The sequence below is a fragment of the Serinus canaria genome, chromosome 3 (assembly GCF_022539315.1).
Source record: "Serinus canaria isolate serCan28SL12 chromosome 3, serCan2020, whole genome shotgun sequence".
In the NCBI taxonomy this organism is placed as follows: domain Eukaryota; kingdom Metazoa; phylum Chordata; class Aves; order Passeriformes; family Fringillidae; genus Serinus; species Serinus canaria.
In genome coordinates, this window is record NC_066316.1 from 22,709,336 (window position 1) to 22,736,521 (window position 27,186).

General features: G+C 39.3%; 1 protein-coding gene across 5 annotated transcripts; it reads right to left on the reverse strand.

Annotated features, from left to right (window-relative positions):
* RCOR3 (REST corepressor 3) lies at window positions 1–27,186 on the reverse strand. 5 transcript variants are annotated; one of them, XM_030235809.2, is made up of 12 exons: window positions 26,939–27,186; window positions 26,394–26,450; window positions 20,293–20,370; window positions 18,723–18,775; window positions 16,849–17,010; window positions 16,380–16,504; window positions 14,853–14,931; window positions 11,718–11,936; window positions 9,980–10,057; window positions 9,158–9,215; window positions 3,699–3,940; window positions 1–3,269 (listed from the first exon to the last, which is right to left on the reverse strand). In XM_030235809.2, the coding sequence occupies exons 1-12, from the start codon at window positions 27,078–27,080 to the stop codon at window positions 2,925–2,927; spliced, it is 1,638 nt and encodes a 545-aa protein (XP_030091669.1). In that variant the 5' UTR covers window positions 27,081–27,186; the 3' UTR covers window positions 1–2,924. The 5 variants fall into 5 exon arrangements, with proteins under 5 accessions (XP_030091669.1, XP_030091668.1, XP_050828370.1 ...); XM_030235808.2 differs by having other exon boundaries at window positions 14,835–14,931; XM_050972413.1 differs by lacking the exon at window positions 26,939–27,186 and adding an exon at window positions 26,604–26,669 and having other exon boundaries at window positions 14,835–14,931.

Below are 27,186 nucleotides of genomic sequence, written 5' to 3' on the forward strand. Positions count from 1 at the left end.
TAATTTTTAGTACCGTTTTCCTTTATTAACTAAAATAAACTGTACAAAAAGCTGTAGAGTTACATTAGCTTTGAACAATGTAGGATACACGTTCTCTGCCAAATGTTAGTGTGCAAACATTGTACATTTTTTTAAAGTGACAAAATTAAGCCAACTTTGAAGTCAGAGTTCATAACTACATTACAAAACAGGAGACTAGATATGGCAAAAGAAATTTCCCACTGAAATCAACACCATTGTATAATTTTATTTCTAATTCTTAAAAAAATATAAATGAATTTAGAAGAGAATCACAGTATAAGGGCCCTAACATATTAGACCATTACAAGGTACATAAAAATAGAAGACACAGATTTCTTTGAAACTTTAATCCTTTGATTAAGCAGCAAGCAAATCACTCTCCAGGCAAACACTGCTTAAAACAAACCCTACCCCCAAAACAGGACGTGCAAACTGTATGCACATATTCTGCAAAGCACACAATAAAGACATTTTGCTATGTACATCCTTATTTAGTACTACAAATGCTAGGAGTTCCCTACTGTGTGCTACAGTGTAGGTAAATTAAGAAATACTACCCTACCTATCTCTGACCCTCCCTCCCCCCTTCAAATACAGCACCTTTGCCCAGTTATAGAATATTTAAACAAGATTAAACGGAATTACAATGTACTGAACAGTTTCATAGCAGTTGGCGGTGGCCAACTGTACTGTAACACCCAACATTCTGCATACTGAAGTCTATCGACAAGAGACAAGACAAAAATTAGCAGATGTACAATACACACACCTGGGAGACTCAATGCTTAAAGTCAAAAAAAAAAAAAAAAAAAAAAAATTCCAAAGATGACTCTTACCACTGTTGACCATTAAACTGTAAAAATGTACCATCTTGATTTTTTATTGGTTTTAAAGACCAGAGAGCAGCCAGATTTGTGTGCAGCTGATAATGAGAGCACACTAAATACTCACGACTCCCAGAACATAAGTTTCCTTGACCACTAACTCCTTGGTGCTTGTTTTAAAATTCTGCTTTACTTAGACATGGGATCATCTGATGCTCACATAGTAGCTAAGCACCTACTCTGATGCAAAAAAAAATTTGTAAGAAAGACCTTTTGTATGACACCTCAGCACACCAGTGAAAGCTCTTCAGAAAGAAAAATCTCCCAAGTTTGATCTGAGAGTATTTTAAAATGAAGAACTAAAACATAAAGGTCAACACTTCAACTGCAATTCAGGTTACAACTATCAAACTTTAATACTAGATTTTCAAATGAAATAGAATCTGATAGTACAGCAACTTCCCTTTGCACATTAAAAAAAGACCTTATTTAGCTGCTAAACTGATCATTAGACCACCTAATTTATCTGTGAAAAAAACCTAGAGAGAGCACATCCCATTTGCATAAGAAGTCTCATTTTAGTCAAGGGCAAATCTAGTTAAAAACAAAAAAGAGTTAAAATGACTTTTAGACACCATTTCAGCTATAACCAAAAACCCCTTTTGAAATAGTATGCCAGTCAACATGAATATTGTTACATAATCAAGAATGCATTATTTTTCAATAGCTTAATTCAGATCACACAGTTTCAAACAGTGCTACTCATATTTGGAGCCTGATTTACTTGGAGGTTAGAGGCCATCTGCTTTTACAAAAAACACAAAAAAAACCCCATGCCCTGAAAGACTACTAGGCATCAATCAAGGTTTCAGATGAGAATGCAGTGAAATGAGTTTTTTTCAAACTCATACAATTTGGAAGCAACACTAATATCTATATGCAGGTTTTACTGAGTCAGTAAAATAAACAAACATACTCGTCCTTCCCCCAATACCCTCAGCTCGTGCAATCAACTTTGCCAGAAATATACCAGGAGTCAAGAGATAATCACTTAAAAGACTGGGTTGGCAGCAGGTAACTACTCTCATGATACTCTACCAGCACCACCAGCCTCTACACTTCCCTCATTAATGCTCAAGCAAGTTATCAGTGATCTAACATACACGAACTGCAGACAGTCATTCTCAGAGGAATGGAATTCTACTGTACTTACATTAGAAGAATTAGTGGAATAACAAATTAAATTAATACTCCTTGCTAGATGGTTCCTGTCCTGTCATCCCCCTGGGTGGTGGAAGCTGCTGCTGCTCTATTCTGCCCAGCCCACAAGACAAGAGTGCAGCAAGAAACTGGACTCCTGCTTCCAGTTAAATTCTGAGTAGAACACGCATGAGATTTAATAAATTTGGTACAATAGCTCACTGAGTCTTCAGAATACTCTGAAAGAGGAGTATTTAATAAGCCAGTACCTTTTAAAACAAGCTAAGATGTGCTGGGAAAAACACAGAGAGAAGACCTACATTTCACAAGTGTGTGAAATGCTTCTACTGTTATCTAAACAGGGTCAAACCTTCTGAACCTAAAACCATTATTTTCTTTCACTAAAAGTTAAAATAAAAAAAAAATATTAAAAAATTCACACACACAAAAAACCCCAACACTACATTTAAGTCTCCTACAATATGATCTATTTCTAGATTTGCCAGACTACTTTCCTGTAGTTAGATGCTTGACTATAAAGAACCGTAATAAAATAAATAGAGTAAAAATCAGTTAAACAAAATCTTGGTGTGTTGAACATTTATTCATTTAAGAAGTTAGCTTCCTTCAACAGTTATTCATACAGAGGAGGGCTGCAGTGTAGGCATTGTTCTGCTGTACAAGTCTTCGGCATAAAAATATTTTTATACAGGTGGTCATTGATGTCGTTCCGTTTCTAGTTCTTAGCTTGCTCCTCTGGAAAACTGGTCTGATACCTGTGAAGGCTTGCTCTTTTCTCCCCTTCATTATTTGGAAAAAAAAAGTACATTGATACAATTTTTCAAACGTGGGAGTTAGCATAATTCTGCTGGGATTTCTTCAGTGCAGAGTGGACTGAGATTCTGTCTGAATTCCGATGAGCGAGGGCGGCTGCTGGCCGCTGCCCGCGGTCAGCACGGGCCGGGGGTTGAGGCGGGGAGGCATGGAATTAGCGGGGCGGATGAGCGGGGGGGGAGGCTGGTTCAGGGTGGGCCGCGGCTGGATGAAGCGCGCCTGCTGCTGGAGCGGCGGCGGCTGGCGGTGCAGAGCAGGAGCGGCGGGAAGCGCCGGGCGGAGTAACGGGGGCGGCTGGTTTAGAGTTGCCATGGGAGCGGCAGGTGCCGGAGCAGATGCGTGTGCTGGAGGTGAAGGGCCTAAACACTGAGTGGCCGGAGTGCTTTGTGCCTGCACAAAGGACAAAGACAAGACTGTGTGAACGGCCGGCCCGGCCGGGACGTCACGCAGTTGGGCTGCCACTGGCCACCGCACAGGAAACAGCATTTAAAAAAAAATAAAACCAAAGAACCGAGAAGTTACCGAAAAGACATCACCAACCAAAACATTATAGACAGCAGAACTGAAAATATTTACAAAGCAAGTCTTCTTCTAGAACGAGAAGTGTATTTTAACAGTAAAAAGTAACGTGATCGTCACTATCAAAGGTGCAGTCCTGCTCCCGGCTGGTTAACGACATTGGCTGAAGTTCTATGCAAGCTCGTCATCATTCTTTAGAATGCGGTTTGCCACTCCACACCAGTTAACCTTATATTTTATCACTACATAAAATGCTGTTCCTCAACCCATGCTTACTTATTTCTGGTACACAAAACACACCTCATCTTCTTCATCAGTGCTCTTTCCTGATGGCACATTAGAAGTATTTTTTGTGTCCTCCCCTAAAGCAGAAGCATCACCATTAGAAGCCAGGGTTCCTTGTTCCGCTTCCCATTCCTGCAATACCTCCTCTAAGTTAAACCGACGCCTGTAGTTTACAAAGAAGTTCTTCACTTGGCCAACAGTCTTGTTGCCAATTACATCTGCAATAGCTTGAAAATCTTTACCGTATTTTCGGACACCTGGAAGGCAAAGTAAATAACATAGCTGTGAAGAATCAGTCAGACACAGCTACGTGTGATGTATTTAGAGAGAGAACCTATGGGACCCGCAAACCGAGGACTCGCTAATTAGGAGAACTTCTCAATTAGGAGAAGGCCTCGATTTTCATTAAAACAAAGTAATTTTTAATAGCACAGCTATCAACATACAAATCAAAAACTTCATTAAAAAGTCATTACCCATTCTTCTTAAAAGATCCTGGCTTACTCACCAAACCTCTCAACCTAAAACCACAGAGATCTGGCCTCTGACAAACAGTGAATCTTTCAGTGTGCTCACAGTAAGGGCAGAAGCCCAGGACCAGCTAAAGAGGGGAGGAGGGGTGACTGAGCAAGTGTGACAGGCTGTAAACAGAATAAAATGCTAGAAATACCAAGTGACAAACACTGACAGCTACAGGCTCCCTCCACACCAGCTGCATGCAGAGGGCTCTTTCTCATGGCCAGTGGGGCAGGAGTGGCAGAGGGCAGAACAGGGGGGCACAGCTCTATAATCACAATATACTGCTCATTCCTGCATTTGTGACATGCTCTACTCAGGCTACACAGAGCAACTGGCAAGTGTTCACCTCACAAAGCCTGCTTCAAGCTTTCATTCACCATTCAAACTGGGTAGAAAAATCTGGGGGTTTACATTTACATTCTCCACCTTGGAGAATGTAAATATATTTAAGCTACTAGTGTCTGCTTATAAGATGGCTCAGCAAAAGCCTACAAGATTAAATCCCCTACTGATATGCAGCATGACAGGTGAGCTTTGCGTTGTTCTTGTCATTAATTTTTGTACTGACATCATTAGTCACTTCTGCTTATGAGCACTTCAAAAGAAAATCCCAACATATATTTTAAATACTTCTAAAACTATATTTGCATATAATACAAAAAAATTAAGTGCAACATGACATAGTTTTTAACTTAAAATTTAAATTATAATAATGATATATATTCTGTAATATATTCTGTTATATTTAGGCTATGTGTCTAGTTCTTCCCCTCTCCTGCTTAAGAAAAAAAAAAAATCCTCAACCTCTCCCACCTCCCAGAACACAGCTTTTAGCTGCACAAAGTATATTTTAAATTACAAGTGTCAAAAAGTTTGGAGACTTGAAGAAATAACCAATTTTGTTCCAGAGTGAGTAAACAGAAGACTTTTTTTGCTGTCAGTTCTGCATGAGAGGATTACAATTTGACTTCGCCTGTGAAGCTTGTGATAGTTAAACTCATTTGGAACATATTACAGTTCTTAGAGGACAGGCACTCTTTCTCATTACAGGAAAAGAAATTTATGCCTGATTTCATGCCTCACTTCAGAAAATGAAGCAAAGTGTGCAGAAAGTGAGAGTTGTTTCAAATCTGAAAGCTATGTTCCTTTTCAACTTAATTGTGAAGAGTGTGACCTTCAGTTTGTTCTGCTCCTTTCTACTTTCCTTGTTATTAGGCACTTCTGATGTGGTAATGTACACCCTGTGCAATTCAAAAGAAAAGTTCACCTCCAGGATAGTAACAAATTCTGTAGCTGAAGCTGATGTTTCAGCTGCCAGGAGCCCAGCTACATTATTTAGTATCTTTTTCTGGGGCATACAAACCCTCCTGATTGCAGGAACCCTGGAAAGATTTCAGATCCATGTGGGAGGGCATGGATCCAGGCAAAGCAAAGACAGGGATTTGGCTCTGTGCTTTATCAGCTGTACAAGGTATCAGCTGTACTCCTTAAAAGCTGTGTGTGCCCACAGAACATTGCCTCCAGTATTTTAATATTCTTTGTCTGCCCTACCATTACCACGCTTACTGATTTATAATGAACATGAGCCGTCCACTGCAATATATCTAACATCCTGTACAATTAATCAAGTGAACAAGGTGCCCAGCAGAACAAAGCACATTTCTGTTAGAAAACTAATGTAGACTTTTAGTGATTTCAGCCTTTTCTGTCACTATGGTGGCTACACTTCTTTCCTCCCTTTGTCTGCAAAACAACTGAGCCTGCTGGTTATCTTCAACTCAAGTTGTCAAAAAGTAAGGTCTTGAAGCCTATTTCCAAGCAAGCAGCTTGAAAACAAGGTGTTCTTGCCTTCACTGAGAGCCCAACTCTTAAAAAGAAAATCTAAATAAACGAAAGTTTCCTTAGAGGTTAGCTACACACAGCACTGCTCATTTTGGATTCTTTTCAATGTTATTAGCACTGCTCTACCAGAATGACATATTAAAAGCCTTTCAAGCCACGTAAGAAATAGAGAAAATTCACTGTGTGTTTGTAAAACTTTAATGTATAAGGTGATGGCATATCTCTTAAGAGTTGTTGCCAAGTCATCATCCTTGTTAAACTGGTGCAGATTTCTTATGCATCCTTATACAAATTCAGTGCTAAACACCCCCAAATTATTTCTCACGTGTTCAAACCATCATGCAATAATTTTATTAGGCTGATGAAAGTGAAGCTGAAAAAGGACAACTGCATAGCTTCACTTCCCATGTATGAATGGTTTTCTCCCAGCTCATTTGAAAGCAGGCCGGCTCACAGGAATCCTTCAAGCTCTTCAGAACTTCATCCAGCTGCAAAGGTACACTGGAACACGTGCATGCTCTTGATTACAGTATTTTATCTTTAATGTCTCTCTTGGAGAAACTCATAAATCCAAGTTTGATTCTGTTTACACTGCTTCATGTTGTACAGCACAGCAAACACAATATTAATCAGGGTGCAAAGCAATATGATACAGCACCACAAGAAGGCAGAAATAGTTAATGGGAGCTGCAGTTCCACTCTGATGGGATTACAGTGCTCCTGGCAACTATCTTATGTAGAGTTAGATCCTGATTGTCCCAACTGTTTTTCCCTGCAATGCCATGAAAGTCATGCACAGCTTTTCAATGCAAATTTGTTGTCTTGAACAAGTGTTAAAACATTTTTGCAATTGCATTTTTATGGCCAAGATCTTAGTTTGAAAATTGTGATTGTTCTTATACATTTCTGTACATAAAAGTTTGTAATTTAAGAATACTAACTGATGAACTAGCCCATTACATTCAACAACTATTCAAAGCTGAACTATTAGCTGAAAAATTATACTGTGAATATAATGGCTCAGAGATCATAAATCTGAGTCCACAACCCCACTGCAGGCACCCACACTGCTTTTAAGATTACACACAGCTTTATTTTAAGATAGGTTTTCTCATTACCTCTTCCTTAGTTACTGGCAATCCCTTGAGATTAGCCTGCAGTTAACGAGTTTTCATGTTTACAAAAAACAGTACCAAAATTATATTACTGCAGATTATATTTACAGTTTTCTTGGTTTGACTTATTGTCCAAATTCAAGTGAACAAATCATGGAAGTGCCACCTACCTGCTTAATGCTTGTGATTTCTGTAAAATTAGTAAAAGCATATACCAAAATATACCAATACATTTCATGAAATTAATCTCTTTTAAAGTCTATGAACTAAATGTCTCCATGCTCAAGTCAACATTCACATCCAAGTCTAATGCACATTATGGAAGCTTTTAGTAGAGCTACCGTGGCTACCTGCTAAAAACAAGCCAGGGAAAAACACAGCATGGCTCCCTCATGCCTAGAGTCAAGCAACTGCTTTGAAGCAAGAAATCAGGGTCCTTAGCCTGAGGGATGGAAGACAGCACTCTCATTCCAGGAGAGAGAGAAAGCAGTAAGTAAGGGAGGGATAATGACAAGAACAAAGTGTTCTAATTAAGATTCTCTCTCATCTCCATTTTATATAGTGACAAGGGAAAGGGTCCACAGAGAAAACAATACATATAAGAGGCACTTGTCAATGAAAACAGATTTCTTCCAAGCAAGCCAGATTTCTCACCCCATCCTTAGGGCTGACTACCTTTATAAAACACAGAACCATCCCTAGAGACCAGAAGGCTGGATCTCCTGACAAGGAGTCACCACCAACCCTCACTCTCTTTTGCTCAGGCTCTAGTTTACTTGTCTTGTTGGTCACAGAGTGTCATAGCTTAACAAAAACTGACTGAATTCTTATCACTTCCCAAACTGTTGCTTAGAGAGAACTCCAATAACTAAACTATGAAAAGGTAAAATGGTTTGAATCCTTTCATTCCAAGGCAGGCACAATGACCCTGGATTTTCCCCACTCTTCCAGCAAGTCTATCTTGCTAGTCTATCATACTAGAGACATCTCCTTCAGTTACATCTGGGAACAAAACACTGAAGTATTTAGCAATAGTGAGAGAATGAACTCAGGACAGGACAGTTTGGAGATGCAAATCCAAGCATGAAGTATGCAAGTTGAAAGGCATGATTTAAAACTCACCAGGTCTTTCAGCATTTCCATTCACACTTAAAAATAGCCTAACTTTAGGTTCAGTCATCTGACTAACAAATAAGTACCAGGTATGGCATATCTGACAACTTTACACTGATATCCTGATCCACTGAATATTTTAAAACTTGGTCTCTCATTTTCAAGGTGAAGAATACAGAGGAATAAAGTACATAGTATAACTGAGCTATTATCTTTGTAAAAGATGATCCCCATAAGTGAGTCAATATATGCCTTCAAGACAGCGTCTCCAGATATTTCCCTTACACTTTCCTTGATCTGGCAGTGCGTGCTAATACAAGAGTCAGTTTACCTTCACATAAATGAAATAAATGTAAATAAACTGTATGAATAACTTATCAGAAAATGCTGGGGGTTTGGCCCAGTAAGACTGTTAGTCAAGCATCCATATCCACCTTTAGACTCTTAAAAGGCCTAATGAGTAGATACCTGCCTATTACTCCCTCATAAACAGAGAAAAGCAACAGTAAAGCATATTTACTTCTGCCTTTTCCTACTTTAGGATACTGGAGATGTCTTCAAATTTTATTACTTTAACAATTGCTTTAGTCTTCCACATTCAAGAAATTCATGTAAAGTGATTTAGAAGATGATTGAAGGGACTTTCTGGTACTAATACAGTTGTTAAATCCCGCATAGTTTTTCTCTTTGAAATTTAACATAGGTAACAGAAAGCCTAATGTCATGTTGCTTGAATAAATGTCCTAAATATTCGCAATAGTTTTGCTGTTTTCCTGGTGACCAGATAAAGTTTAGCTTTGCATTAGAGGAAAATACAAATATAAGCCTAAGCACCTCTTCAAATCCTTTGCATCAGATTTCAACTTGCTGCTACTATTAACATACCTTGTACTGCAAGAAGCTGCTCTTCTGTGGTCCAACGGGCATTGATTTTCTGATTAGACTATTAAAATTAGAAAAATGGCACAAAGATCATTAAATTGTTTCAACAGCTGCAAGGTATCTGAGCATCAATGTATTTTACTTGCACTACAGTTTGCAAAATAGATAAAAACCTCTTGCTTATAAGCCAAAAATTTATAGTTTAAGATTACTTTAATGCAATCAGATTTGAGCTTAAAACCAGCAGTTTTTCCTCTGTTTTATTGCAATTCTTGGTATCAGCTATTTAATAACTTATGCACAAGCTAATGATCTTTATGCAGACAGAATTTGAATTTTTTGTAACATTTATCTAAACTATTTGGACTAGGTGTTTAGAGCATTTTGCATTCATGTTATGTTTCATATCCAAGCCTTTAAAACAGGCAAACCCAGATCTTCAGTAGTAATAGATCATTCATTTAGGGATGCCAAAATGTATATATAGTCTTGTTTTCACACAGAACACCATTTATTACTGGCAATCTACATTACCTATTTTTAATCCAAAAAGCCCCCATGTATCAAGGCTCAATTTCAGCTCCCTATTACTGTGAACACACATGATATTCCAGTTTTTTCTGCTTTTTTTCAATCAGTTGCCAAAAAAAAGCGCCTACCACCGATTTCTTGTAAAGAAGCCAGACTCCCCCCTGCATGTAATTTAATGGATCCTGTTTAGGCTGCTGCTGGAGTGCAAACACTAGGCTGCAGCAAAACACATTTCTGCAGCTTCCCACTAATGTAAGAGCAAGGCCACAAGTTTCAGTGTTTGTTCTGATTTACCTCAGGAGGTTTGAATTCTTCAATCCCGCCTTCCATTTTCTGTTTAAGTGCACTGTTTACTTGCTTAGCATTTTGAACCTTGGTCAAAAACAACAAAGTTAATCAGCTCCACAAAGAAAGTTGGTCACTTTACACATTTATCTTCACTAGGATTGCCACAAGTGTACCTCCTAAGTTAAAAAGAGAAATATTATGGTTTAAGGCTTCACTACTTTTAACTGTTTAAAAAAAACTTTAAAAAACCAAACCAAAACACATCAGTTTACTATGGAGAAAAAAATTAAGCCAGTCTTTCAAAAGAACAGTTTGTTTGCAAGAATATTAAAAGTTGTTCACAACAAGTAATTTTTGATAAGGACGCCTAGGTTCATGAAGATTTAAGAATACTCTAGACACAAAACTTCATTCTTAGACATGTGAGATCTACTGCATATATTAACTTCTTCCCTCTTAAAAAAAAAATCATGAAATGTTTTCAATTAGTTCCTTCTGACAGATGCTTTTCATTGACCTGAGATCATTCTAATTTAATTAGGGGGGATCTTGAAATTATTTTAAATATTTCTTAGCTTATAAAAAGGACAGACCTTCCAAATTGTACATAGACACATCTATGAACCACTTAAATCTGACATTGATGCACATGATATAGGTAAGAAAATAGTTTTGCATACTATGGTGCACAGCTATTACAAGAGTTCTTAAGTATGGACACAAAAGCAGACAATTCAGTGGGAGATTCCAAAGGCTGCATCTCTGAGATCACTGCAAGAAAAGAAAAAAAAAAAAAAAAGAAAAAAGGAAAAAAAAAAAAAAGAGAAACACAACCTCAAGGATGAAACTCACCTACACTTAAGGCTAAAGAGTGAAACCCACCTATGCTATTTAGCCCCAGAGTCCTGCTGTGACAGAAAGAAGCTTATTTCTCCTGTAAAAGAACATAAGGGAGCAAAAACCCCGTGAAAAAACCCCTTTATTCACTCCATGATTTTACAACATGGCAGGTCTATAAGGAGGCAAAAATTCCAGAAGATAAGCCTTGACTCTGTAGCCCCATTGCTCCTAGAAAGCAAGCATGCACATAACTACTGCACCCTTAGAAGCTGAATAATTACATGTTTCAACTTTAAATGCCAAAATTTAATTTCTTCATGCAAAGGATGCAGGCAATTTTCCTCTTGAAGACTAAAAAGCTTTTCTAAATTTAATAAGTAGAAAACTTATCAAGTCAAACAGAGAAATAACTAGGTCCACACATCTAGGTTCCACACACCTCTCATACTTTCATAATATGTGGGAAAGGACATCCATAAAAAAAGCTACAATTTAAAGCATAACAAATGTAACTTCCTCTGCTCCATTGGTCTCATTTTTGCTTTTCAAACAAATACTTCTAACAAAGTAAAAAAAAAATTCAAATTAAATGTGACTTTTGATTTTTCCTGTCCCCAAATCTGTAGCACTGTTTTAATGCTACACTTTTTTTGAAAAAAAGTAAAAAGTAATCTTGCTTCATTTTATCCAAAAGAGCAGATGAACATAAAAAACAAAACTGAAGAGCAGCTACTATCCAGCATTTGTGGTGATAACTGTGGAACAAAATGAGGAAAACTCACATTAAAGAAGTTTCAGAATCTTCACAGATAATCTTCAAAACCATTACAATCAGAACAATCTGAGATGAAAAAAAAAAAAAAAACCAAAAACAAAACAAACCAAGACCAATAGCCCATGGTACCTGTCGCTTTAATGAGATTAGTTCCATATCCAGCTGTCTAAGAATTGTGTTGGCTGCATTGGGGCTACAGGAAACAGCTATCACATCTTCCTGGGTCAGGTACATGCCTTTGGGTGGCCGGCATTTGGAACGCTGGGAATGGTGGCGATGCTGCAAGCTCTGATACTCTCTTCTACCCAGACCTATTTTGCTGGTCTGAACAGGCTGCTCATTATTGCCCTTTAATTTACAAGAAATAAATCATTAAAGAATAACAGTATCTTATATACAACTTTACTAAAAAGAATGAAGTATCAGATAGCATTGTAATGTCATATTTATGACAAATAAAACTTAAGCTAACGTCCTCCTTTGCACTACCACCCTCCTCACTCGTCATCTCTCTTCACATAACATCATGGCACTTTCTTAGCTCTAAGCCATTGCTTCTCTTTAAATGCAGTCTCTGTGTTACAAAAAAAAAAAGTTCTGTCTACAGCTATACAAGACAAGTCTAGTTAAAAAGCTACTCTATTATCTCTTACTTCCCCCTGAAAGTTCTCTCCTTTTAACCCCCTGTGTTCTCAGAAGCGCATCTATATCTTCAATAGCCACACTAAGTGCCAATATTCAAATCCCAGCACTTATTAGTCTGACTACTAAACTCTTAAAAACCTCACTTCTTTTTCAAACCAGGACAACTCTGTCTTGCAGATGAGTTGATGGAGCATACCAGTCATCTGCTGGATAAGCCTGCATTACTCTAAGAAAGGTCAGCTTTCAAAATTTTTCTTTAATATGGCCACAAATACAGTAAATGGTATGGAAATCTGAGTACTGTGACAGAGGGCACACATTATGGACCTCTTACATATACAGAAGATAAGTAATATACATGTATGCATCTTGCTTTTAAAACAAATAATCAGTGACTTTATACATTTATTTCTGATCAAATATGAAGAATTTGGGCAAATACTAGAGGAGAAGAACGACAAAGTCAACTAGGCCAGGCAAGAATGCAAAATTACATTTCTCCCTGCTGTAAGCACTCTCCACAAAGAGACTCTACTGTTTGGTTTGGGGGGATGGGGAGGAGCTGATTTGAGATTTGGAAGAGAGAGTATGGACATACCCCTGCAGTTCTTATAAAAATCTATGTAATTCAGATAGGCCTTAATTATTTCCTTCTTTGGAAAGGAAAGGAATGGCAAAGAGGAAATTAAGTCTTTGTTTTGGTATGTATGGGCACCTAAACATTCTCTGCATGTATGTGACTCCCTCAGAGCAACTGAGTAGTTTCCCTGCAGCCCAGGAGCAGCGACACAAAAATTACTTTCTCTGCAAAGATATTGTAATTCAAAGGAATGCTTAGTACCAGAACAGAAAGAGAATTCAGGCTTTTCCCTACTTCAAGTAGCTCCCTACTGCTCCTCCCTGCTGGCATCCATGCATGTTAAGAGGAGGTGGTCATCTGATCACAGTGACTGCAAAACCAAGTGCAGCAGCCATTATTATAATTATTATTTTTCTGTAGTAGTAGTGCAGAGCAGCAAACAGAGTCTTGTTTTACTACACTTGACCTTGTGCCACATTCTCTTCCCCAGCTAATATAATATCTTAATCCAGCCCACAGACTTTACATAGAGGCCACCTTAGAAGCACTTAAGATATGTGCTCTTCCCCAGAAAATTGCCCTGTTTATAGTTTTTTGGGTTTTGCTTCTGCATTGCTCTTTCAGTATGAAATTGCAGTTCCCATGTGTTCAATCTGGATTTAAAGTGAAAATATTCTCTCATAATTTTGTCTTGCCATGACAGAGAGCTTAGGTTATATTTGTTTTATCTGGTAACAGAAAGTTTCCATTGCTCTGTGTGCTCAAGCAGCCTACTCAGTTTATATTCTGCTTAGGAAGTGAAAGCATGCAAATCCTACCAGAACTATTAGATCACAAAATTATCTTGTGCAGATCCAAACAGCTCATCAGAAACTACAAACCTCTTTGTCCTTTTCCTAGAAGTCTATCAACACACCACTTGCATTCTGGACTGTATGTCATGATTCAAACTATAACCAAGTAAATTGAGCAAAATAGCCCTTATTTAGACATGGCTAAGGCAGCAACTCCAATCATTAGATTGCAGGGACATTGTTAGAACAGCAGAAAGTAAAAAGGTACATAATCAGACCATGTGACATTGCAAGTACTATAAAACATCCCCGTGTTAAAAAAGTAATCTCAAAGTCTTTCACTGAAAGGGATAATTGTCCTTTTTTCCCCCAAGGCCAGTAGATAAAGGGATACATTGAAGGTCACTGCAAAGCTCAGAACAGAAGCTAAACTTATCAGTCTCTTACTCAGTATTATTTTCATGAAAAGTGCAAAGTTTTGTTCATAATCCTAGATACCACTTCATGGGAGTGCTGAAGTTTTGCATAACCTCCCCTCTCACTCTTGAGAAGCATGAACTGGCTGATTTAGGAAGATGACAAATGCTTAAAGCTGATCAAAGAAACAACTAAACACACACTTAAATGTGTTTTTCTAGTCTTGTTCATAAGATAGCTTAATGTTTAGAACAAGAACTCAAGCTTCTAAAACCTGAACATATCCTGAACACAGCAGTCATCTGTAAAGCTAACAGTAAGTGCTCATTAGGACAAAAATGTTTTTCCTCTACATCTATTAGTAGAAAGCATCTCAGTAAAACCACATATTAGTTGAAATGCCTCACCTCATTGTGGCTTTGAACAAACAACAAAAGTTGTTCTTTGAAAAATGTAATTTAATTTTAAAATTCAAAGAAAACATTTTGATTCAAATAATTCACAACCAGTAGAACTGTAAACATAATAACAAGACTGAAGGAGGGCAAATACAACCTGTTTTACTAGGTTGTGAGAGGATACATCTCTTACAAAACTTGAAGATCTCTCAGGACACAGTGGAGGTAATGAGATCTGCATTTACAGCCACAAAATGGCAAAAATATATGACACAATTTTGTGCCCATGAGAAATCCTCAAGATATTGACTACTTAAAGACCCTGGGAGTTTGGAAGGCTGAAAAAACCTCTATACTACAACGCACTCTTCACAGTAATACATTCACTGAAAACAAACAAACTGACATTCACCATTAAGTTATCTGTTACCTCCTTTTTGGCTTCTTTTTTGGGATCATAATCACTATCATTTCCATCCATTGGATGAGATTCTTCTACGTCATCATCACTAAAGACAGATTATAAAAAAGCTGGTCACTTGATTACTTCTTAAACTTTATTACTTCTTAAATATTAGTATGCACCAGGGTAAGAGTTATCTACTTGAATTTATCTATTCTGAGTACATGGCATCTCAAAATTATTTGTAGTTTTCAAAAGATGGCTGCTACAAGCATGATTTTCTGTATTAAATTCCAGTAATTATTATGATAAACAAGCAATCCTAAACCACAGTTTCAAAGTTACTTTAAGCAGTGCTGATACTGCTGCCAAGAATTTTGGTGTCACCTTTCTTCAATTCAAGCACTTGTGCCAGCGTGAACACTTATGTGGCCAACTATATACCAAGGGTAGAAATAACCTTTCATTTGCCCCATTAGTTTTAATGGACCAATTTTCAAACCCCTGCACCAGGTGAATAAACCCTTGCTGAAGTCTGTGGGGAGCATAAGGCATATGATGGGAAAATATGGGACTGCTTTTTCACCTACATGCTTAAAATCTAGCAATTTAGGGGAGGGAAATGAAATTTACTGAATTAAATCAAAGAAAAGGTTAAAAAGAAAACAGTCAATTTGGAGCCCAATCCAGTCATTCTGACAATATAATTTCTGAATAAATTAATGCAAAAACAAACTAAAATTGATAGTTATTACCAAACCCCTCCAAACTGCTTTTTTAAAAGCAAACTAATTTTAGCTTGCAATTTTTCAGAAACAGGATCACTAAATAAGCACATGAACTTTAGACTTCAGAAGTTATTGAAAATAACATATAATTAAAATGACCCCTTTTGCTCCAGTTAAGCAATTTTCTATAGATATAAGATTACAGCTTCCCATACAAACATAGATTATGTTATACATGCAATGCATATCACTTTTTAAAAAGTGCAATTTTTACATATACTGAACACAACAAAATTTTAATTTTATAAAAACTGTGAGAAATGCTATTCCCTTTTATGCAAGACAACAAAACTACTCTGAGCTCTAATTGTCTCTGATAGCAGTTGTAAGTCTCCTAAAAAACAACTTTATATAATTTTTGTTATAAAACAACGCAGAGGCGTTCTGTGTCAGCTCTTTATAGTGGTTGCACTTTCAGTTGTAGTTCCATATTAGCTCAAAAATCCAAACAAAGAAACAATCCCACCCCTCTCCCCCCCAAAAAACATTCTCCTGCACAGACAGTAATAGACTTTAGGGTTTAAATCCTCGTTTTCACAGAATCCATTAAAACACTCCCTTCTCCTATTATAACTAACACAGACTGGAGTGATAAAGTTCTTAAAGCACAGGTACCAAACCCCTTGCTAAAATCAGAGATAGCCCAACAGGGGCTCAAACCTGACACACATGGTTCACACACTGAAACAATGGCTAGAAATTAGTCCACATCTCTACTTAGGAAGATTTCAGTCTCTGGTTAGCTAGTTAGGAACACAAAACTCACCTGTCACCTTGATTATTTCTATTAGCTAGTTTACGAGCCTGACGATCCATCAAACTTGTTCTAGAACGAGTTTTTTTCCAAGAATAGTAATATTTTACAAGGCTTGCAATGGTCTTGTCTGGGAGCTAGAAGAATTCATTAACAGATTAACACTTAAAATTTAAAATTCCACCCAGAATTATAATTCTGCTCTGTTTATAACCATCCTTACACAATATTTTAAATGCACTGGTAAGATTGAAAGGAAGGATGCATTTCATACACATTTTTAAAAGGGAAGAAGGCTTCTTTTCATTAGACTGAAAAAGCTGTATGTCTAAGACACATGATGAAATTAAATTAAATCTTATATTCAAGGTTCTTCCTGAAGCTTTTACACAGAAATCAACATGAAACTTTAGCCCAACAGGAGCCCTTGTTCTTAGTGCATCTGAGCTGTTTAATGCTTCTGATTAAAACATTACTTTACCATTTGCTGGATCCTGTGAAAGCTCTTTCCATGGAAGCTAAATGCTTGTTCAAATAGGACTTTATCTTCAACTGTCCATTCATCAGGGAAAGGAGTGAAGTTAGGGAGATCAGCAAGGGACTTCTCAATATTGTGTTTATGCCAGAACAACATGCCGAGAGCCTTTGAAAAGAAATAGTCCCTCTTTGGATTTAGTCAATTTTCTAAAACATTGAGACAAGTTAAATAAAAACAGGCAATTCATTTGTTTGAAATAAAATTTGACTAGCAGAATCCTTTCTCAAAATGTATTTACAATTTTATTGGCTATTTACAATAGGTTACAAAATTCTCTTTGGACTCAGTAGGCACAACTATACTTTATTAATGGTATGAAAGCCAGACAATTTAAGGTTGGCATGGCAGCAGTAACTCTAGAGCAGCTTGAACTAGGCTGTCAGGCTCAAATCTGACCTGCTTTCTTACTTTACAGGCATGTATCACCTACACAGCTCCTTACAGGCCTTTACTACCAGCCCACTCTAGAAAGAAACTAAAAATACTTTGAAGTATTAATACTTTTAAATAAAAATACTTTTCAGTAGCCGGAGGATCATCCAAAATGCAAGTCTGAAAGTTCAAAGTGAGAGTGGTCTTTCTACAACTCTCCAATCCACAAATAACAGCATGGCCACTTTGTCATGTGCACCTAATAAGGAATGGAAATTCAAATATACTTTCTTATACAATTTAATTTCTCGATAGTCTAAAAGGATTTTATGTTCGTTGGACTTTCTGCCAGAGAATCACAGGCAGATTTGATGCCAAGATTTGGGCATGGGAATTGGGCCATGTAATCCACTCAGTTTCAGTCACACAGCACAGACACGATCACCAGGCATCTCTCCAACCCCCTGATTTCACATCTTCTAACAACCTGGACAGAGCAAAGCTCTGCTCTTGTTAAAATGGCAAGTGACAAACACCTCTTGCAAAGAGAATTTCTATTCCATTGTGAGGAGTCTACAAATGTTTTGTACCAGAAGTTATTTTGGAAATCCATCTCTTGGAGACTTGAGATCCATCAGTTCCTCCTCTTGCCTAACAGAAGTCAAGGCATAAAGAAGTAACACCACACCACAGGTATATTCTGGACATTGTAACACTGGCAGCCTCTTTGTCAGACAGCAGTTAATGAGCAAGCTTCCATCCTCCAAAACTTGATTATACAACTTCTTTTCAATTGTACAGCAAATATTTTTTTGCAACAAGTAATCTCACTTTTACATGAAATGGTTAATTTATGAAGAGTTTTGTGACAGAACTACATGCAGACCAGCAAAGTTTTATCCTTATATTTTAAGGAATGGTGGCCAAAGGCTGGTAAATAAAAAGCAAACTTGTTTGTTTTGGAGCTAAAACTTGAGTCTGTTCTCCTGCCTCTGAAAAACCCCACTCAACTGAGGTTGGTTTCCAGGTTTTTTTCAACATAAAAAAAAACTTTTTCAGTGCCATCCCTATCAATTAATGGTTCAAAATTGAACCATATTTGCATTCTAATGTTAAACTTTAAATTTGTAAGCTGCTTCCCTACGAAACTCTTTAGCTAAATATAAACACACAATTGCATGACATGCCCAGTGTATCAAGAAACATACCAAACCTTTCAAAAGTGCACATTACAAGCTGAGCATGTCATGAAAACAAAGAGCTCAATCTTTTGCAGAGAATCCAGACCACAACTGTATGCAGATCCATTTAACTGCAGTATTTGCTGCCGTGCCTGAAGAGAAACAGCGTTAATTAATGGTAACCAAGGGGAAAGAGAAGAGTTGTGTTATAGTTTTATATTAAAAAAATCCTTTAAATGAGCATTCTCATTCCACAGCACTTACCTGTTCCACATTGTATCCATGTTTTTCCTTTGCTATTGCTATATATTCATCCACTGCAACAAAGCAATGTCAGAATTACTCTTTAATACTTTTAGATCTGCTCTATGACAGAATTAGTCATCTAACATGGGAGAAGAGTCTCCCCATGCTTTAACACACTGCATAGGCCCAGGTCCCCCAAAATGTTAAATGTACTCACAGCTTTAGTAATAATAAATAAACCCACTGACCATTATTGAACATTTAATTTCATAAACTTTTTACACAAGCTAATTCTGCTTTCTTTCACATTTTTACTACAAAAAATACACAGAGGCTCATTATTTTGTTATTTCATTAAAGCAGAGACTAGCTGGCTATTGAAAGGCTATGCCTTTTTGGAACCCCCTCCTGGGTTAGCTTTAAATTTAACTTCTACTGCTTGTATTCCCAAACATGTTGAAAATTACAGCAAGGAGATCCTATATCAATGATTATGCATATCCTCAAGATTACTACAGCTTTCACAAACCAATATGGGTTTTAACTATGACACAAAGTCAGTTTTCAATAGAAAGCATGAAAATTCAATAATTAGATAATGAAACTAAGGAATAAAATTTAAAAAAAATCATATTTAGCAATATTAGAGCCAGCTTTGAGTTTAACACTTTTCAACATTTTGAAATTAAGTCCCACTTCTTATTTTTAAACAAAACCTTTTCCTATTCACCTTCTAGAGCTCAAAATTAAGTGGCAACTAAATAGGTGGAAGGAAGTACAATCAAGAAAAGGAAATAATCAAATCCTCCTCCTTCAGATGGACAAGGAATATTCTTGCCATGCACTGTTGCTGCAAAGAGTTAATTATACTTGAAAGGAAAGAAAAAAGTTTAATTATCACAGCTGTATTTTACTTCTAACTGCTCTGCAGTAGTTGAAGATGCACTCCCTCAAACACAGAGTTACACAAATCTCTTACTACTGGAATTAGACAAAAACTGTCCTGAGGATGAGGTTCTCAGGGCTGAATCCTCAAAGTTTACTACCCTATATTACATATGGGAAATTCTAGCACAGGAAACAAGTTAAAACTAGATTAAGCAGATAACTGATCACATTTAGTCAGATGACTCCTGTATTTCAGGTCACTCCTAAAGGAAGGGAGCAAACATTTTTTCCTAAAGGGAAAAAATGTTTGCTTTTTCCTTCTCTGACAGCAGTAATAATTTCCCCTTGAAGTGGGCCTCAACAAATCTTTTCTAAATTCATCCACTGCAACTCCTTCTCCTAGGAATTTAAAGCAGCAAGTTCCTCATGTTCAGATATTTTGTTCTTTAATTAATAACAAAAGGTTTCACAGACAATGATGATGATAATACAAAATAGGCAGTATGATTTGAAACAAAGGCTTTACTAACATAAGAGAAGATATCTCTGCTTTACCTGGAGTTCTCTAAATAAAGAACAAGAAGCTTTGTGTTAATTATTTGCAGTTTCACTGTGTGTAAAATAGAGAGCAAACAGGCACACCAGAAGCAATTATTTAGTTTACTTAAGCACCCAAATTCCTAAGCAGGCAAGGACTTACACTTGGCATCAGGAATATTATGATATGGAGACCATACAAGCATCCCTCCATTATCTTTATCAGTGTATTTTGTGGCACCTGTAAGAAAACAAGTAACTCTCAGTATTTATTTAATAACTATGATCTGAAGAACAACTATGTGACAGTAGGAAAAGGCTAACCACAGTAAGAAGTCCAGTTACTAAGGAGGGGGGGGAAATCATTAATTCACAATTAATTCCTTAAGATATCAAATGGCTGAATCTGAACACTACTCTGAGGATGTTCAAGTACAACTAAATATTAGACAGTATCCTGGTTACCACAATTAAACCAGTGAAGTGCATTGCTTCAGCTGGAAGGAATCTTATCTAGTTCCAAACCTCTTGCCATGGGCAGGGACATCTACCACTAGACCAGGCTGCTCAAAGCCCCATCCAGCCTGGCCTTGAACACTTCCAGGGCATCCACAGCTTCTCTAGGCAACCTGTGCCAGTGCCTCACCACCCCATAGTGAGGAATTTCTTCCTCATATCCCAATCTACCCCCTGTGAAGTTGGCAAAGATGGAACTTTGTTCTCCTGAAGTTTGATAGTCCATTAGGGCTCTAACATTTATCACTATCATAGGAGTACTAGGACCTACTGTGGTTAGACTTCCTTAAAACAAACAAAAATAGATATGAGCTAGAATTCAGTCACCATCCCTGATCCCTTTCTAGAAACTATACTAATGACAATGACAGAAACAATTCTGTTCATCTCTTTCTAGTTTTGATTTTTCCAATTTTATAATTTTAATATTCATAGCCAACCAAATTGCACAGTTGGAGAAAGCAGTCAGGTGTAAAAGTAATTTTTGGTTTTGGTTTGTTTATCCCCACCTCAACGTAGCAAGGGAAGCAGTACAAATTACCCAAGCCATCAGGACAGAGCAATACCAATGCAAACACTGAAGCACTAAATCAGAGCATATGATTTTTGAAAACATGCTGTATAAGAAAACTCCCTGATACTGTAAAAGCATTCATTCAGAGTCACTTTCCATTACTCTTTCACAAATGTATTCTAAAATATTAAGGCCCTTACAATCTATTTGCTTACAACAGTTTATCTCACTAAGAAATTGCTCAACAATTGGATTTATATCTAATGTCAGTATGAATTCCTTGAGTAATCACCCACAGAGGAAAAATCCTTGCATCCGTCTTGGAGAAGAACAGCTTTTTTTACTCTGTGAAACAAGTAATTTTACACTCCATTTTAAGCTTACGCACTTTATATTTAGGCTCTACATCTTGTTTGAGGCAAACAAAACACCAAACCCAGTGCTTTGGAAAAAAGAACAGTGTGCTATGTTTTGTTGCTCTTCCCTTCAGTTTGGCAGTGTTTTGTATTTGCTATCATCTCTGCAATCTTGATCCATCACAACTGTGAACTTGAAAACAGTTAATTAAAGAACTCCTGCGCCTTTCCAAAATGAGATGTGGAAGGCAGATAACTTCAGTGCAGCATAAACTCTGTAACAGGTTGAGAATGTACATACACTCACAAGGCACAAGCACTACTAAACCCTGAAAGGCTTTTGGTATACAAGAATAAACTCCTTAATATAACATTCCACTTCAGAATAAAAAAGCATGACATTTTTTAGTCATTAGGAATGCAAGACTTCACAAAGAGTAGGGCAAGCTGTGCCTGTGTGTGTTACAGGCACAACACTTCTCCTATCACAAGTAAATGACCACTATCCTGCTCTTCATTCTAACTAAAGATGAGGAAAAAGCAGGATGACCAGAGAATGTATAAGTCTCAGGTCATGAGGAAAAAAAGTCTAAACTTAAGACACCTGCAGACAACTGGAATATCATGGACATTACTCATACTGAATACTCAAGTACTAAAGCAAAAAAACCAAAAAATAGTTTCAGAGCTCTTGTGCCTGCAGGAGATCATGTATGTGGTGACACTCCCCTAATGAGGTGTGACCCTCACATGACAAACAAGCAGCAACCACCAGAACATCCCTTTTCAAAGCAGTGCTGTGTTGTGTCCCCAGCAGGAATCAGACATCTGCTTCCTTCAGGTGGCACCTTCACACTGCCAAAAGAAAAGCCAGGATGACAAAGGAATAATGAGATGCATGCAAGCAGCTTGAAGGAAGGCATCCTGACCTCAGCATGGGATGTCCCTAGCTGTAGGACAGGGTTCCCTCCATCTCTGATGCCTTGAGAGGCTGATCTGGAACAGACACTAGACAGAGCTAAAAGAATAAAGTAGGTATTTTTTAAAAGGCCTTAAAAGGATACACCTTGGGCAGTACAAGAGCCTGGCCAGGACTACACCCAAGATGGACCCAAAATGGTCACAAGTTGGACAACCGGTCACAAGGTTTCACACTTTTATAAGTTTTGGTCCATTTGCATATTGGGGTTAGTTGTCCAGTTACAGCTTCAGGTTATGAAGTCCCATCCTCCTTGTTTGCTCTCTTCAATTCACTGTTTATGGTTTTTGGGCCTGAAGGTTGCAACCTTGGTTCCTTGTATCCTTGGTTCCCAAGCTGGAAAAGGATTGTTTTGTCTAACTACCCTGTGAAGACAGCTTACTAACACTTAATATGAAGCTCAGAGCTACACACCAATGCAGCGCAGAATCTGAAAAATATGAAAACTATAACTTAAGGTGTCATCTCCATATGCAAGACCATGACCTACCTTCCTGGGAACTTCCTGCCTGTCCTTTGCGCCCCAAGAACTCAAGGAAGCAACCCTAAACCCAAAGAGGCTGTGCTACACCTGGAGGGCAACATGATCTTTTTTACAAAGGAGGGGGGCTGGAAATACCCTGCAACATGTTAACCAAAGTGTGTTAGAAGACTCGTAAACCAGTAAGGAAGAGAAGGACCATGAGTTACATCTGAAGAATAACAAGTCTCCCTTTCCCCAAAACAAACCTCCAAGCCACTGAGGAAGAGGCTTCTGCACTTCAGCTGCTGCACCCCTCTGCCAGTACCAGTTAGGAAATGCAGCCAGCTGAAGATGACCAACAGGCACTCTGCACCACTTATAGAACAGGGAAATCACATCAAACCTCTCTAAATTGCAGCTTCACATTAGAAGTTGGGTATGCACAGCTGGTGCAGCTCTATACAGGATTCCAGGTACTGAGAATAACATGATCATCCAGAAGCTCACAAGACAGTGAGGGCACTGTCAGGCAGCATGGCAATTTAAAAGTATTTTGGTTTCCAGCAGAAAATGTACCTTCCTCGGCTTAAGACTAAGCCTTTCCCACACCATTTAATATTTCAATTTAAAAAAGCCTGTTTTCCTATTAGAAGACTAGAGAGAGAAAAGTTACAAAGACATCCAGACAAATGCTTTCCTAAGTGACCTTAAATGGAACAAAACATTCTTCTTGACAGCCCCAACTCCAGGCCTGAAAAGAGGGTAAATGGGAAATTAAGTATTTCAGCATTAAGTAGGCAAAAATTCATACTAAAACCATTGTGAAGTCTAAATCTGAGTAGAACAAAACTTTTCTAGCAGTTCTCTGTGGGTGACACAACAGGGTGGTACATTCTCTACTGTGATTTCCAAAAGAATGCAAACAACCCACAATATAAGGATACTAGCTTTGTAACATCCCGTTGGATCCATAGGTGGGTCAGAAATCACAAGCAGAAAAATTTTCACCAAGAATATAAAATACTATAGCAAAACCAGGAGGAGGAGACAGAAAGAGATGGTATGTTAACTCAGCAAATTAGACAAAGTAAAAAAACTTCAAGTTTACTCATTAAAATTGTTTGTTGCAGTAACAAAATCTCTCTCATTGCTGTAATAGTTGGTGACAATTAAAAACTCTACTTCTCTTAAGCTCTATCTGAAAGTCTGCTTGTAAAAGTAATATGGTGTGGAGGGGGTAAGAGTAAATTAAGGTGAACTTTGCCTAACTGCTCCTTCCAACCACAATCCACTTTTATGAGACAATGAGAAACAGTGGAACTTTTCCTTTAAAAAAAATTATATTGTTTTCTACATAAACGAAATGTAAAAAAAATTTACTGCCATCATAACATTAATCATGAATATTTTGTTCCTATTGTTGTAGAGCATTGCTTATGGCTATTTTTCAAGACAGGCTAAGTGAAAGGATTAGTATTATTCCACTCAATTTAGGATTTTGTAGGTTTATCAGGGCTAACTTTTGTGTCTTCGAGTTATATCTACTTTTATCCATCATTGATTACCTTCTCCCACCTATTTATTTCAAGAAGCTTAAAAAACAGCACTCAAGAACACTGCAAATAAACACATACTCTAAAGTATCTGATAACCCCCCAAAAAAGAGCATTAGAACAATTCCAAGAAGAAAAATAATTAAAGATAATTAAATGCACTGTCATGTCCATATATGCAAACCGAGAACTAAAGGGGAGTTTGCTACCTCACTTGCTACAAAAAAAGTAACCTAAATGTACCTGTAAGAGCACAGATTATTGTCTCTCATTACTTCTGTCCCTAAGAAATTATGCCTCAAAACTCATCAGAAAAAAAAATTCAACCAAAAAAACAAAGAGATGAAAGAATGAGATCTCACAGATATCTCCTCAGATAAACAATCTTTTAACTTGGTAAGCACTGTACTTTTAAACTTGATGGACTTTTAAATTTATTTTGTAAGACTTGTGTTCCAAAATAAATCACTACCTTCTTGTCCTAATAAGCAAAATATACACACCAAGAAGGATAATACCTCAAAATAAAACATTATGCTTCTAACTCAGGAGTTATTAAAGAAACATTTCCATTATTAAGGAAACTGATAGGGTGAGTATATATTAACCCCAGTTATTGGAGAAAGAGGCATTAATTGAATACCATCCCCCAGAAACACTTAGGAGCTCTAAAAAGTCTGCTTATAGGAGAGCATAAAATTAGTTCTGTAGTCACTAATGTAATGGTCCTATTGCATATACAGTTTACAAAACTGAAACCACAGAACCTCAATTGCCCTACAAGGGCTGAAGAGTTCTTTTAATCAAAAGAAAAACAAACACTAGGTGTTTTTCTAATTTAAGAGGCCTATAGGAAAAGCAAATACAGGCTGGAGGTTAGAAACCATCATTTTCATCCGTGGATATTTTTATGTAGGCAATATAAAAATAAAGGGTGCAAACAATTAGCCTTATTAACAAAGGGACATAGACTGCGTGCTCCTTCCTAGGGGAAAGGCATTCCCTTAAGCCAAGATCACGCATTCATTTAATCGCACCCTGGCGCTTTCCTTCCCCCGGCCTTTTCTTTGGCCGGTGGGGACTTGCGCCCATGCAGAGGGGCTCGCTCCAGCCCTGGGAGGCACCCTGGGAGCAATCCTCTTCCGGTGAGAAACCACCCGACACCCATGGAGCCTGCCTGGAGAGCAGGAAAGTAGATAGGCTTCATCTGACCGCTACACCAAAACTGCTGAACGCTCCTGTGCTCTCCCTGCTCAGCGTAGTAAGGCAGGGCAGCATTCTCGCAATTAACTTGCTCAAGCTGAGTACCAGGCTAGGCGAGCGTACCCATATTCCTCGGGGCGGGGCTGGGGGGGCGAGGAAGGCGGAGGAGAGCAGCTCAGCCTGCCACGGCGGGGCCAGCGAGGCTACTACAGCACACAAAACCAGGAGCAGGAGTTTCCCACCGAGCGCATCTTCCACCCAGCAGCCAGGTCTGCTCCGCTTCCGGCAGGGCGCATCACTTCCCACCCTTGCCCGACAACATCCATCACCCCTCGTCAAATATTTTTTATGGTTGTAGGTTTAAGGACAAGGAGGAGGGGAAAAAAAAAAAAAATCAAGCTTTTTCTGCTTCACCGCCTCCCGCCGGATACACATAATGCGGCCGATTATGAAGTGAGAATCCCCCGCCGCGAAGCCCCCCGCCCCCGGAGCGCAGATGCTGCCCCGGCCAAGCCTCCCGCCGCCGGCACCGGGTCGCCGACACAAAGGCTCAAAAGCACCGTAAATACAGCCCCGCGGCCGCCTCCCGCCGCCGGAGAGCGCCGGGCGAGCCCGCCCCGGCGGCGAGCCCACCCCTCCCGCCTCGGGAGATGTCAGGTTACAGCCGAAAAGCCATTTACCGGGCTCGAAGTCAGGAATGCGCGCCTGGTATTCCGCTCCGACCCTCATTCCTACATCTGCAAGGCAAAGGGGGGAAGAGAAATTAAGGGCTGGAGCGTCCCCGGGCGCCGTCCCAGGCTCCCGCCGTGCGGCGGGCGGGCGGGCTGGCGGAGCCCCCGCCGCGGCCGTGCGGAATAAGCCACCTCCTCCCCCCGCCACCCCCCGCCCACCGCCGCCGCCGCGGATTAAGCCCCGACGACCGCCGAGGAGGGGGCAGGAGGAGGCGGAAGGGGGAGTTTATTCCAGCGGAACAATGGGGACGGCGGCGGCTCCCGGGAGACACTCCCTCCCCATCGTTAAGTACCGCGGGGGCAGCCGCGGGGCCGCGCCGCGCGCTCCCGCCCCCCCGCCCCGCACACGCGCGGCCGCGGCTCGGCCGCGGCACGGACGGAGCGGCGGAGCCCCGGCACCGGGAAGGGGGAGGCGGCTCGGGTCGGTTCGCCGCCCCTCCCGCCGCCTCCGCCACCCCCCTGCCGCCGCCGGCGGGGCGGCCCCAGGCTCGCACCGTGCTCGTCGCCACTGTCGCCGCCGCCGCTCTCCGGCTCCGAGTAGTGCCCGTTGGAGGGGCTGCTGCTCTTGGCGCCGTTGGGGGCTGCCCGGCTCTTACCCCCCAAGAGCTCCGCGCCCTTCTCCATCGTGCCCGGCATGCCGGGGCTGGGAGCGGGGGAGAGCGGCGGCAGCGCTGGCTGCCGAGGGGGGGGAAGTTAATACGGAGCCGCCATGTTGCCCCCCTCCCCGCCCCCCCCTCGGGCA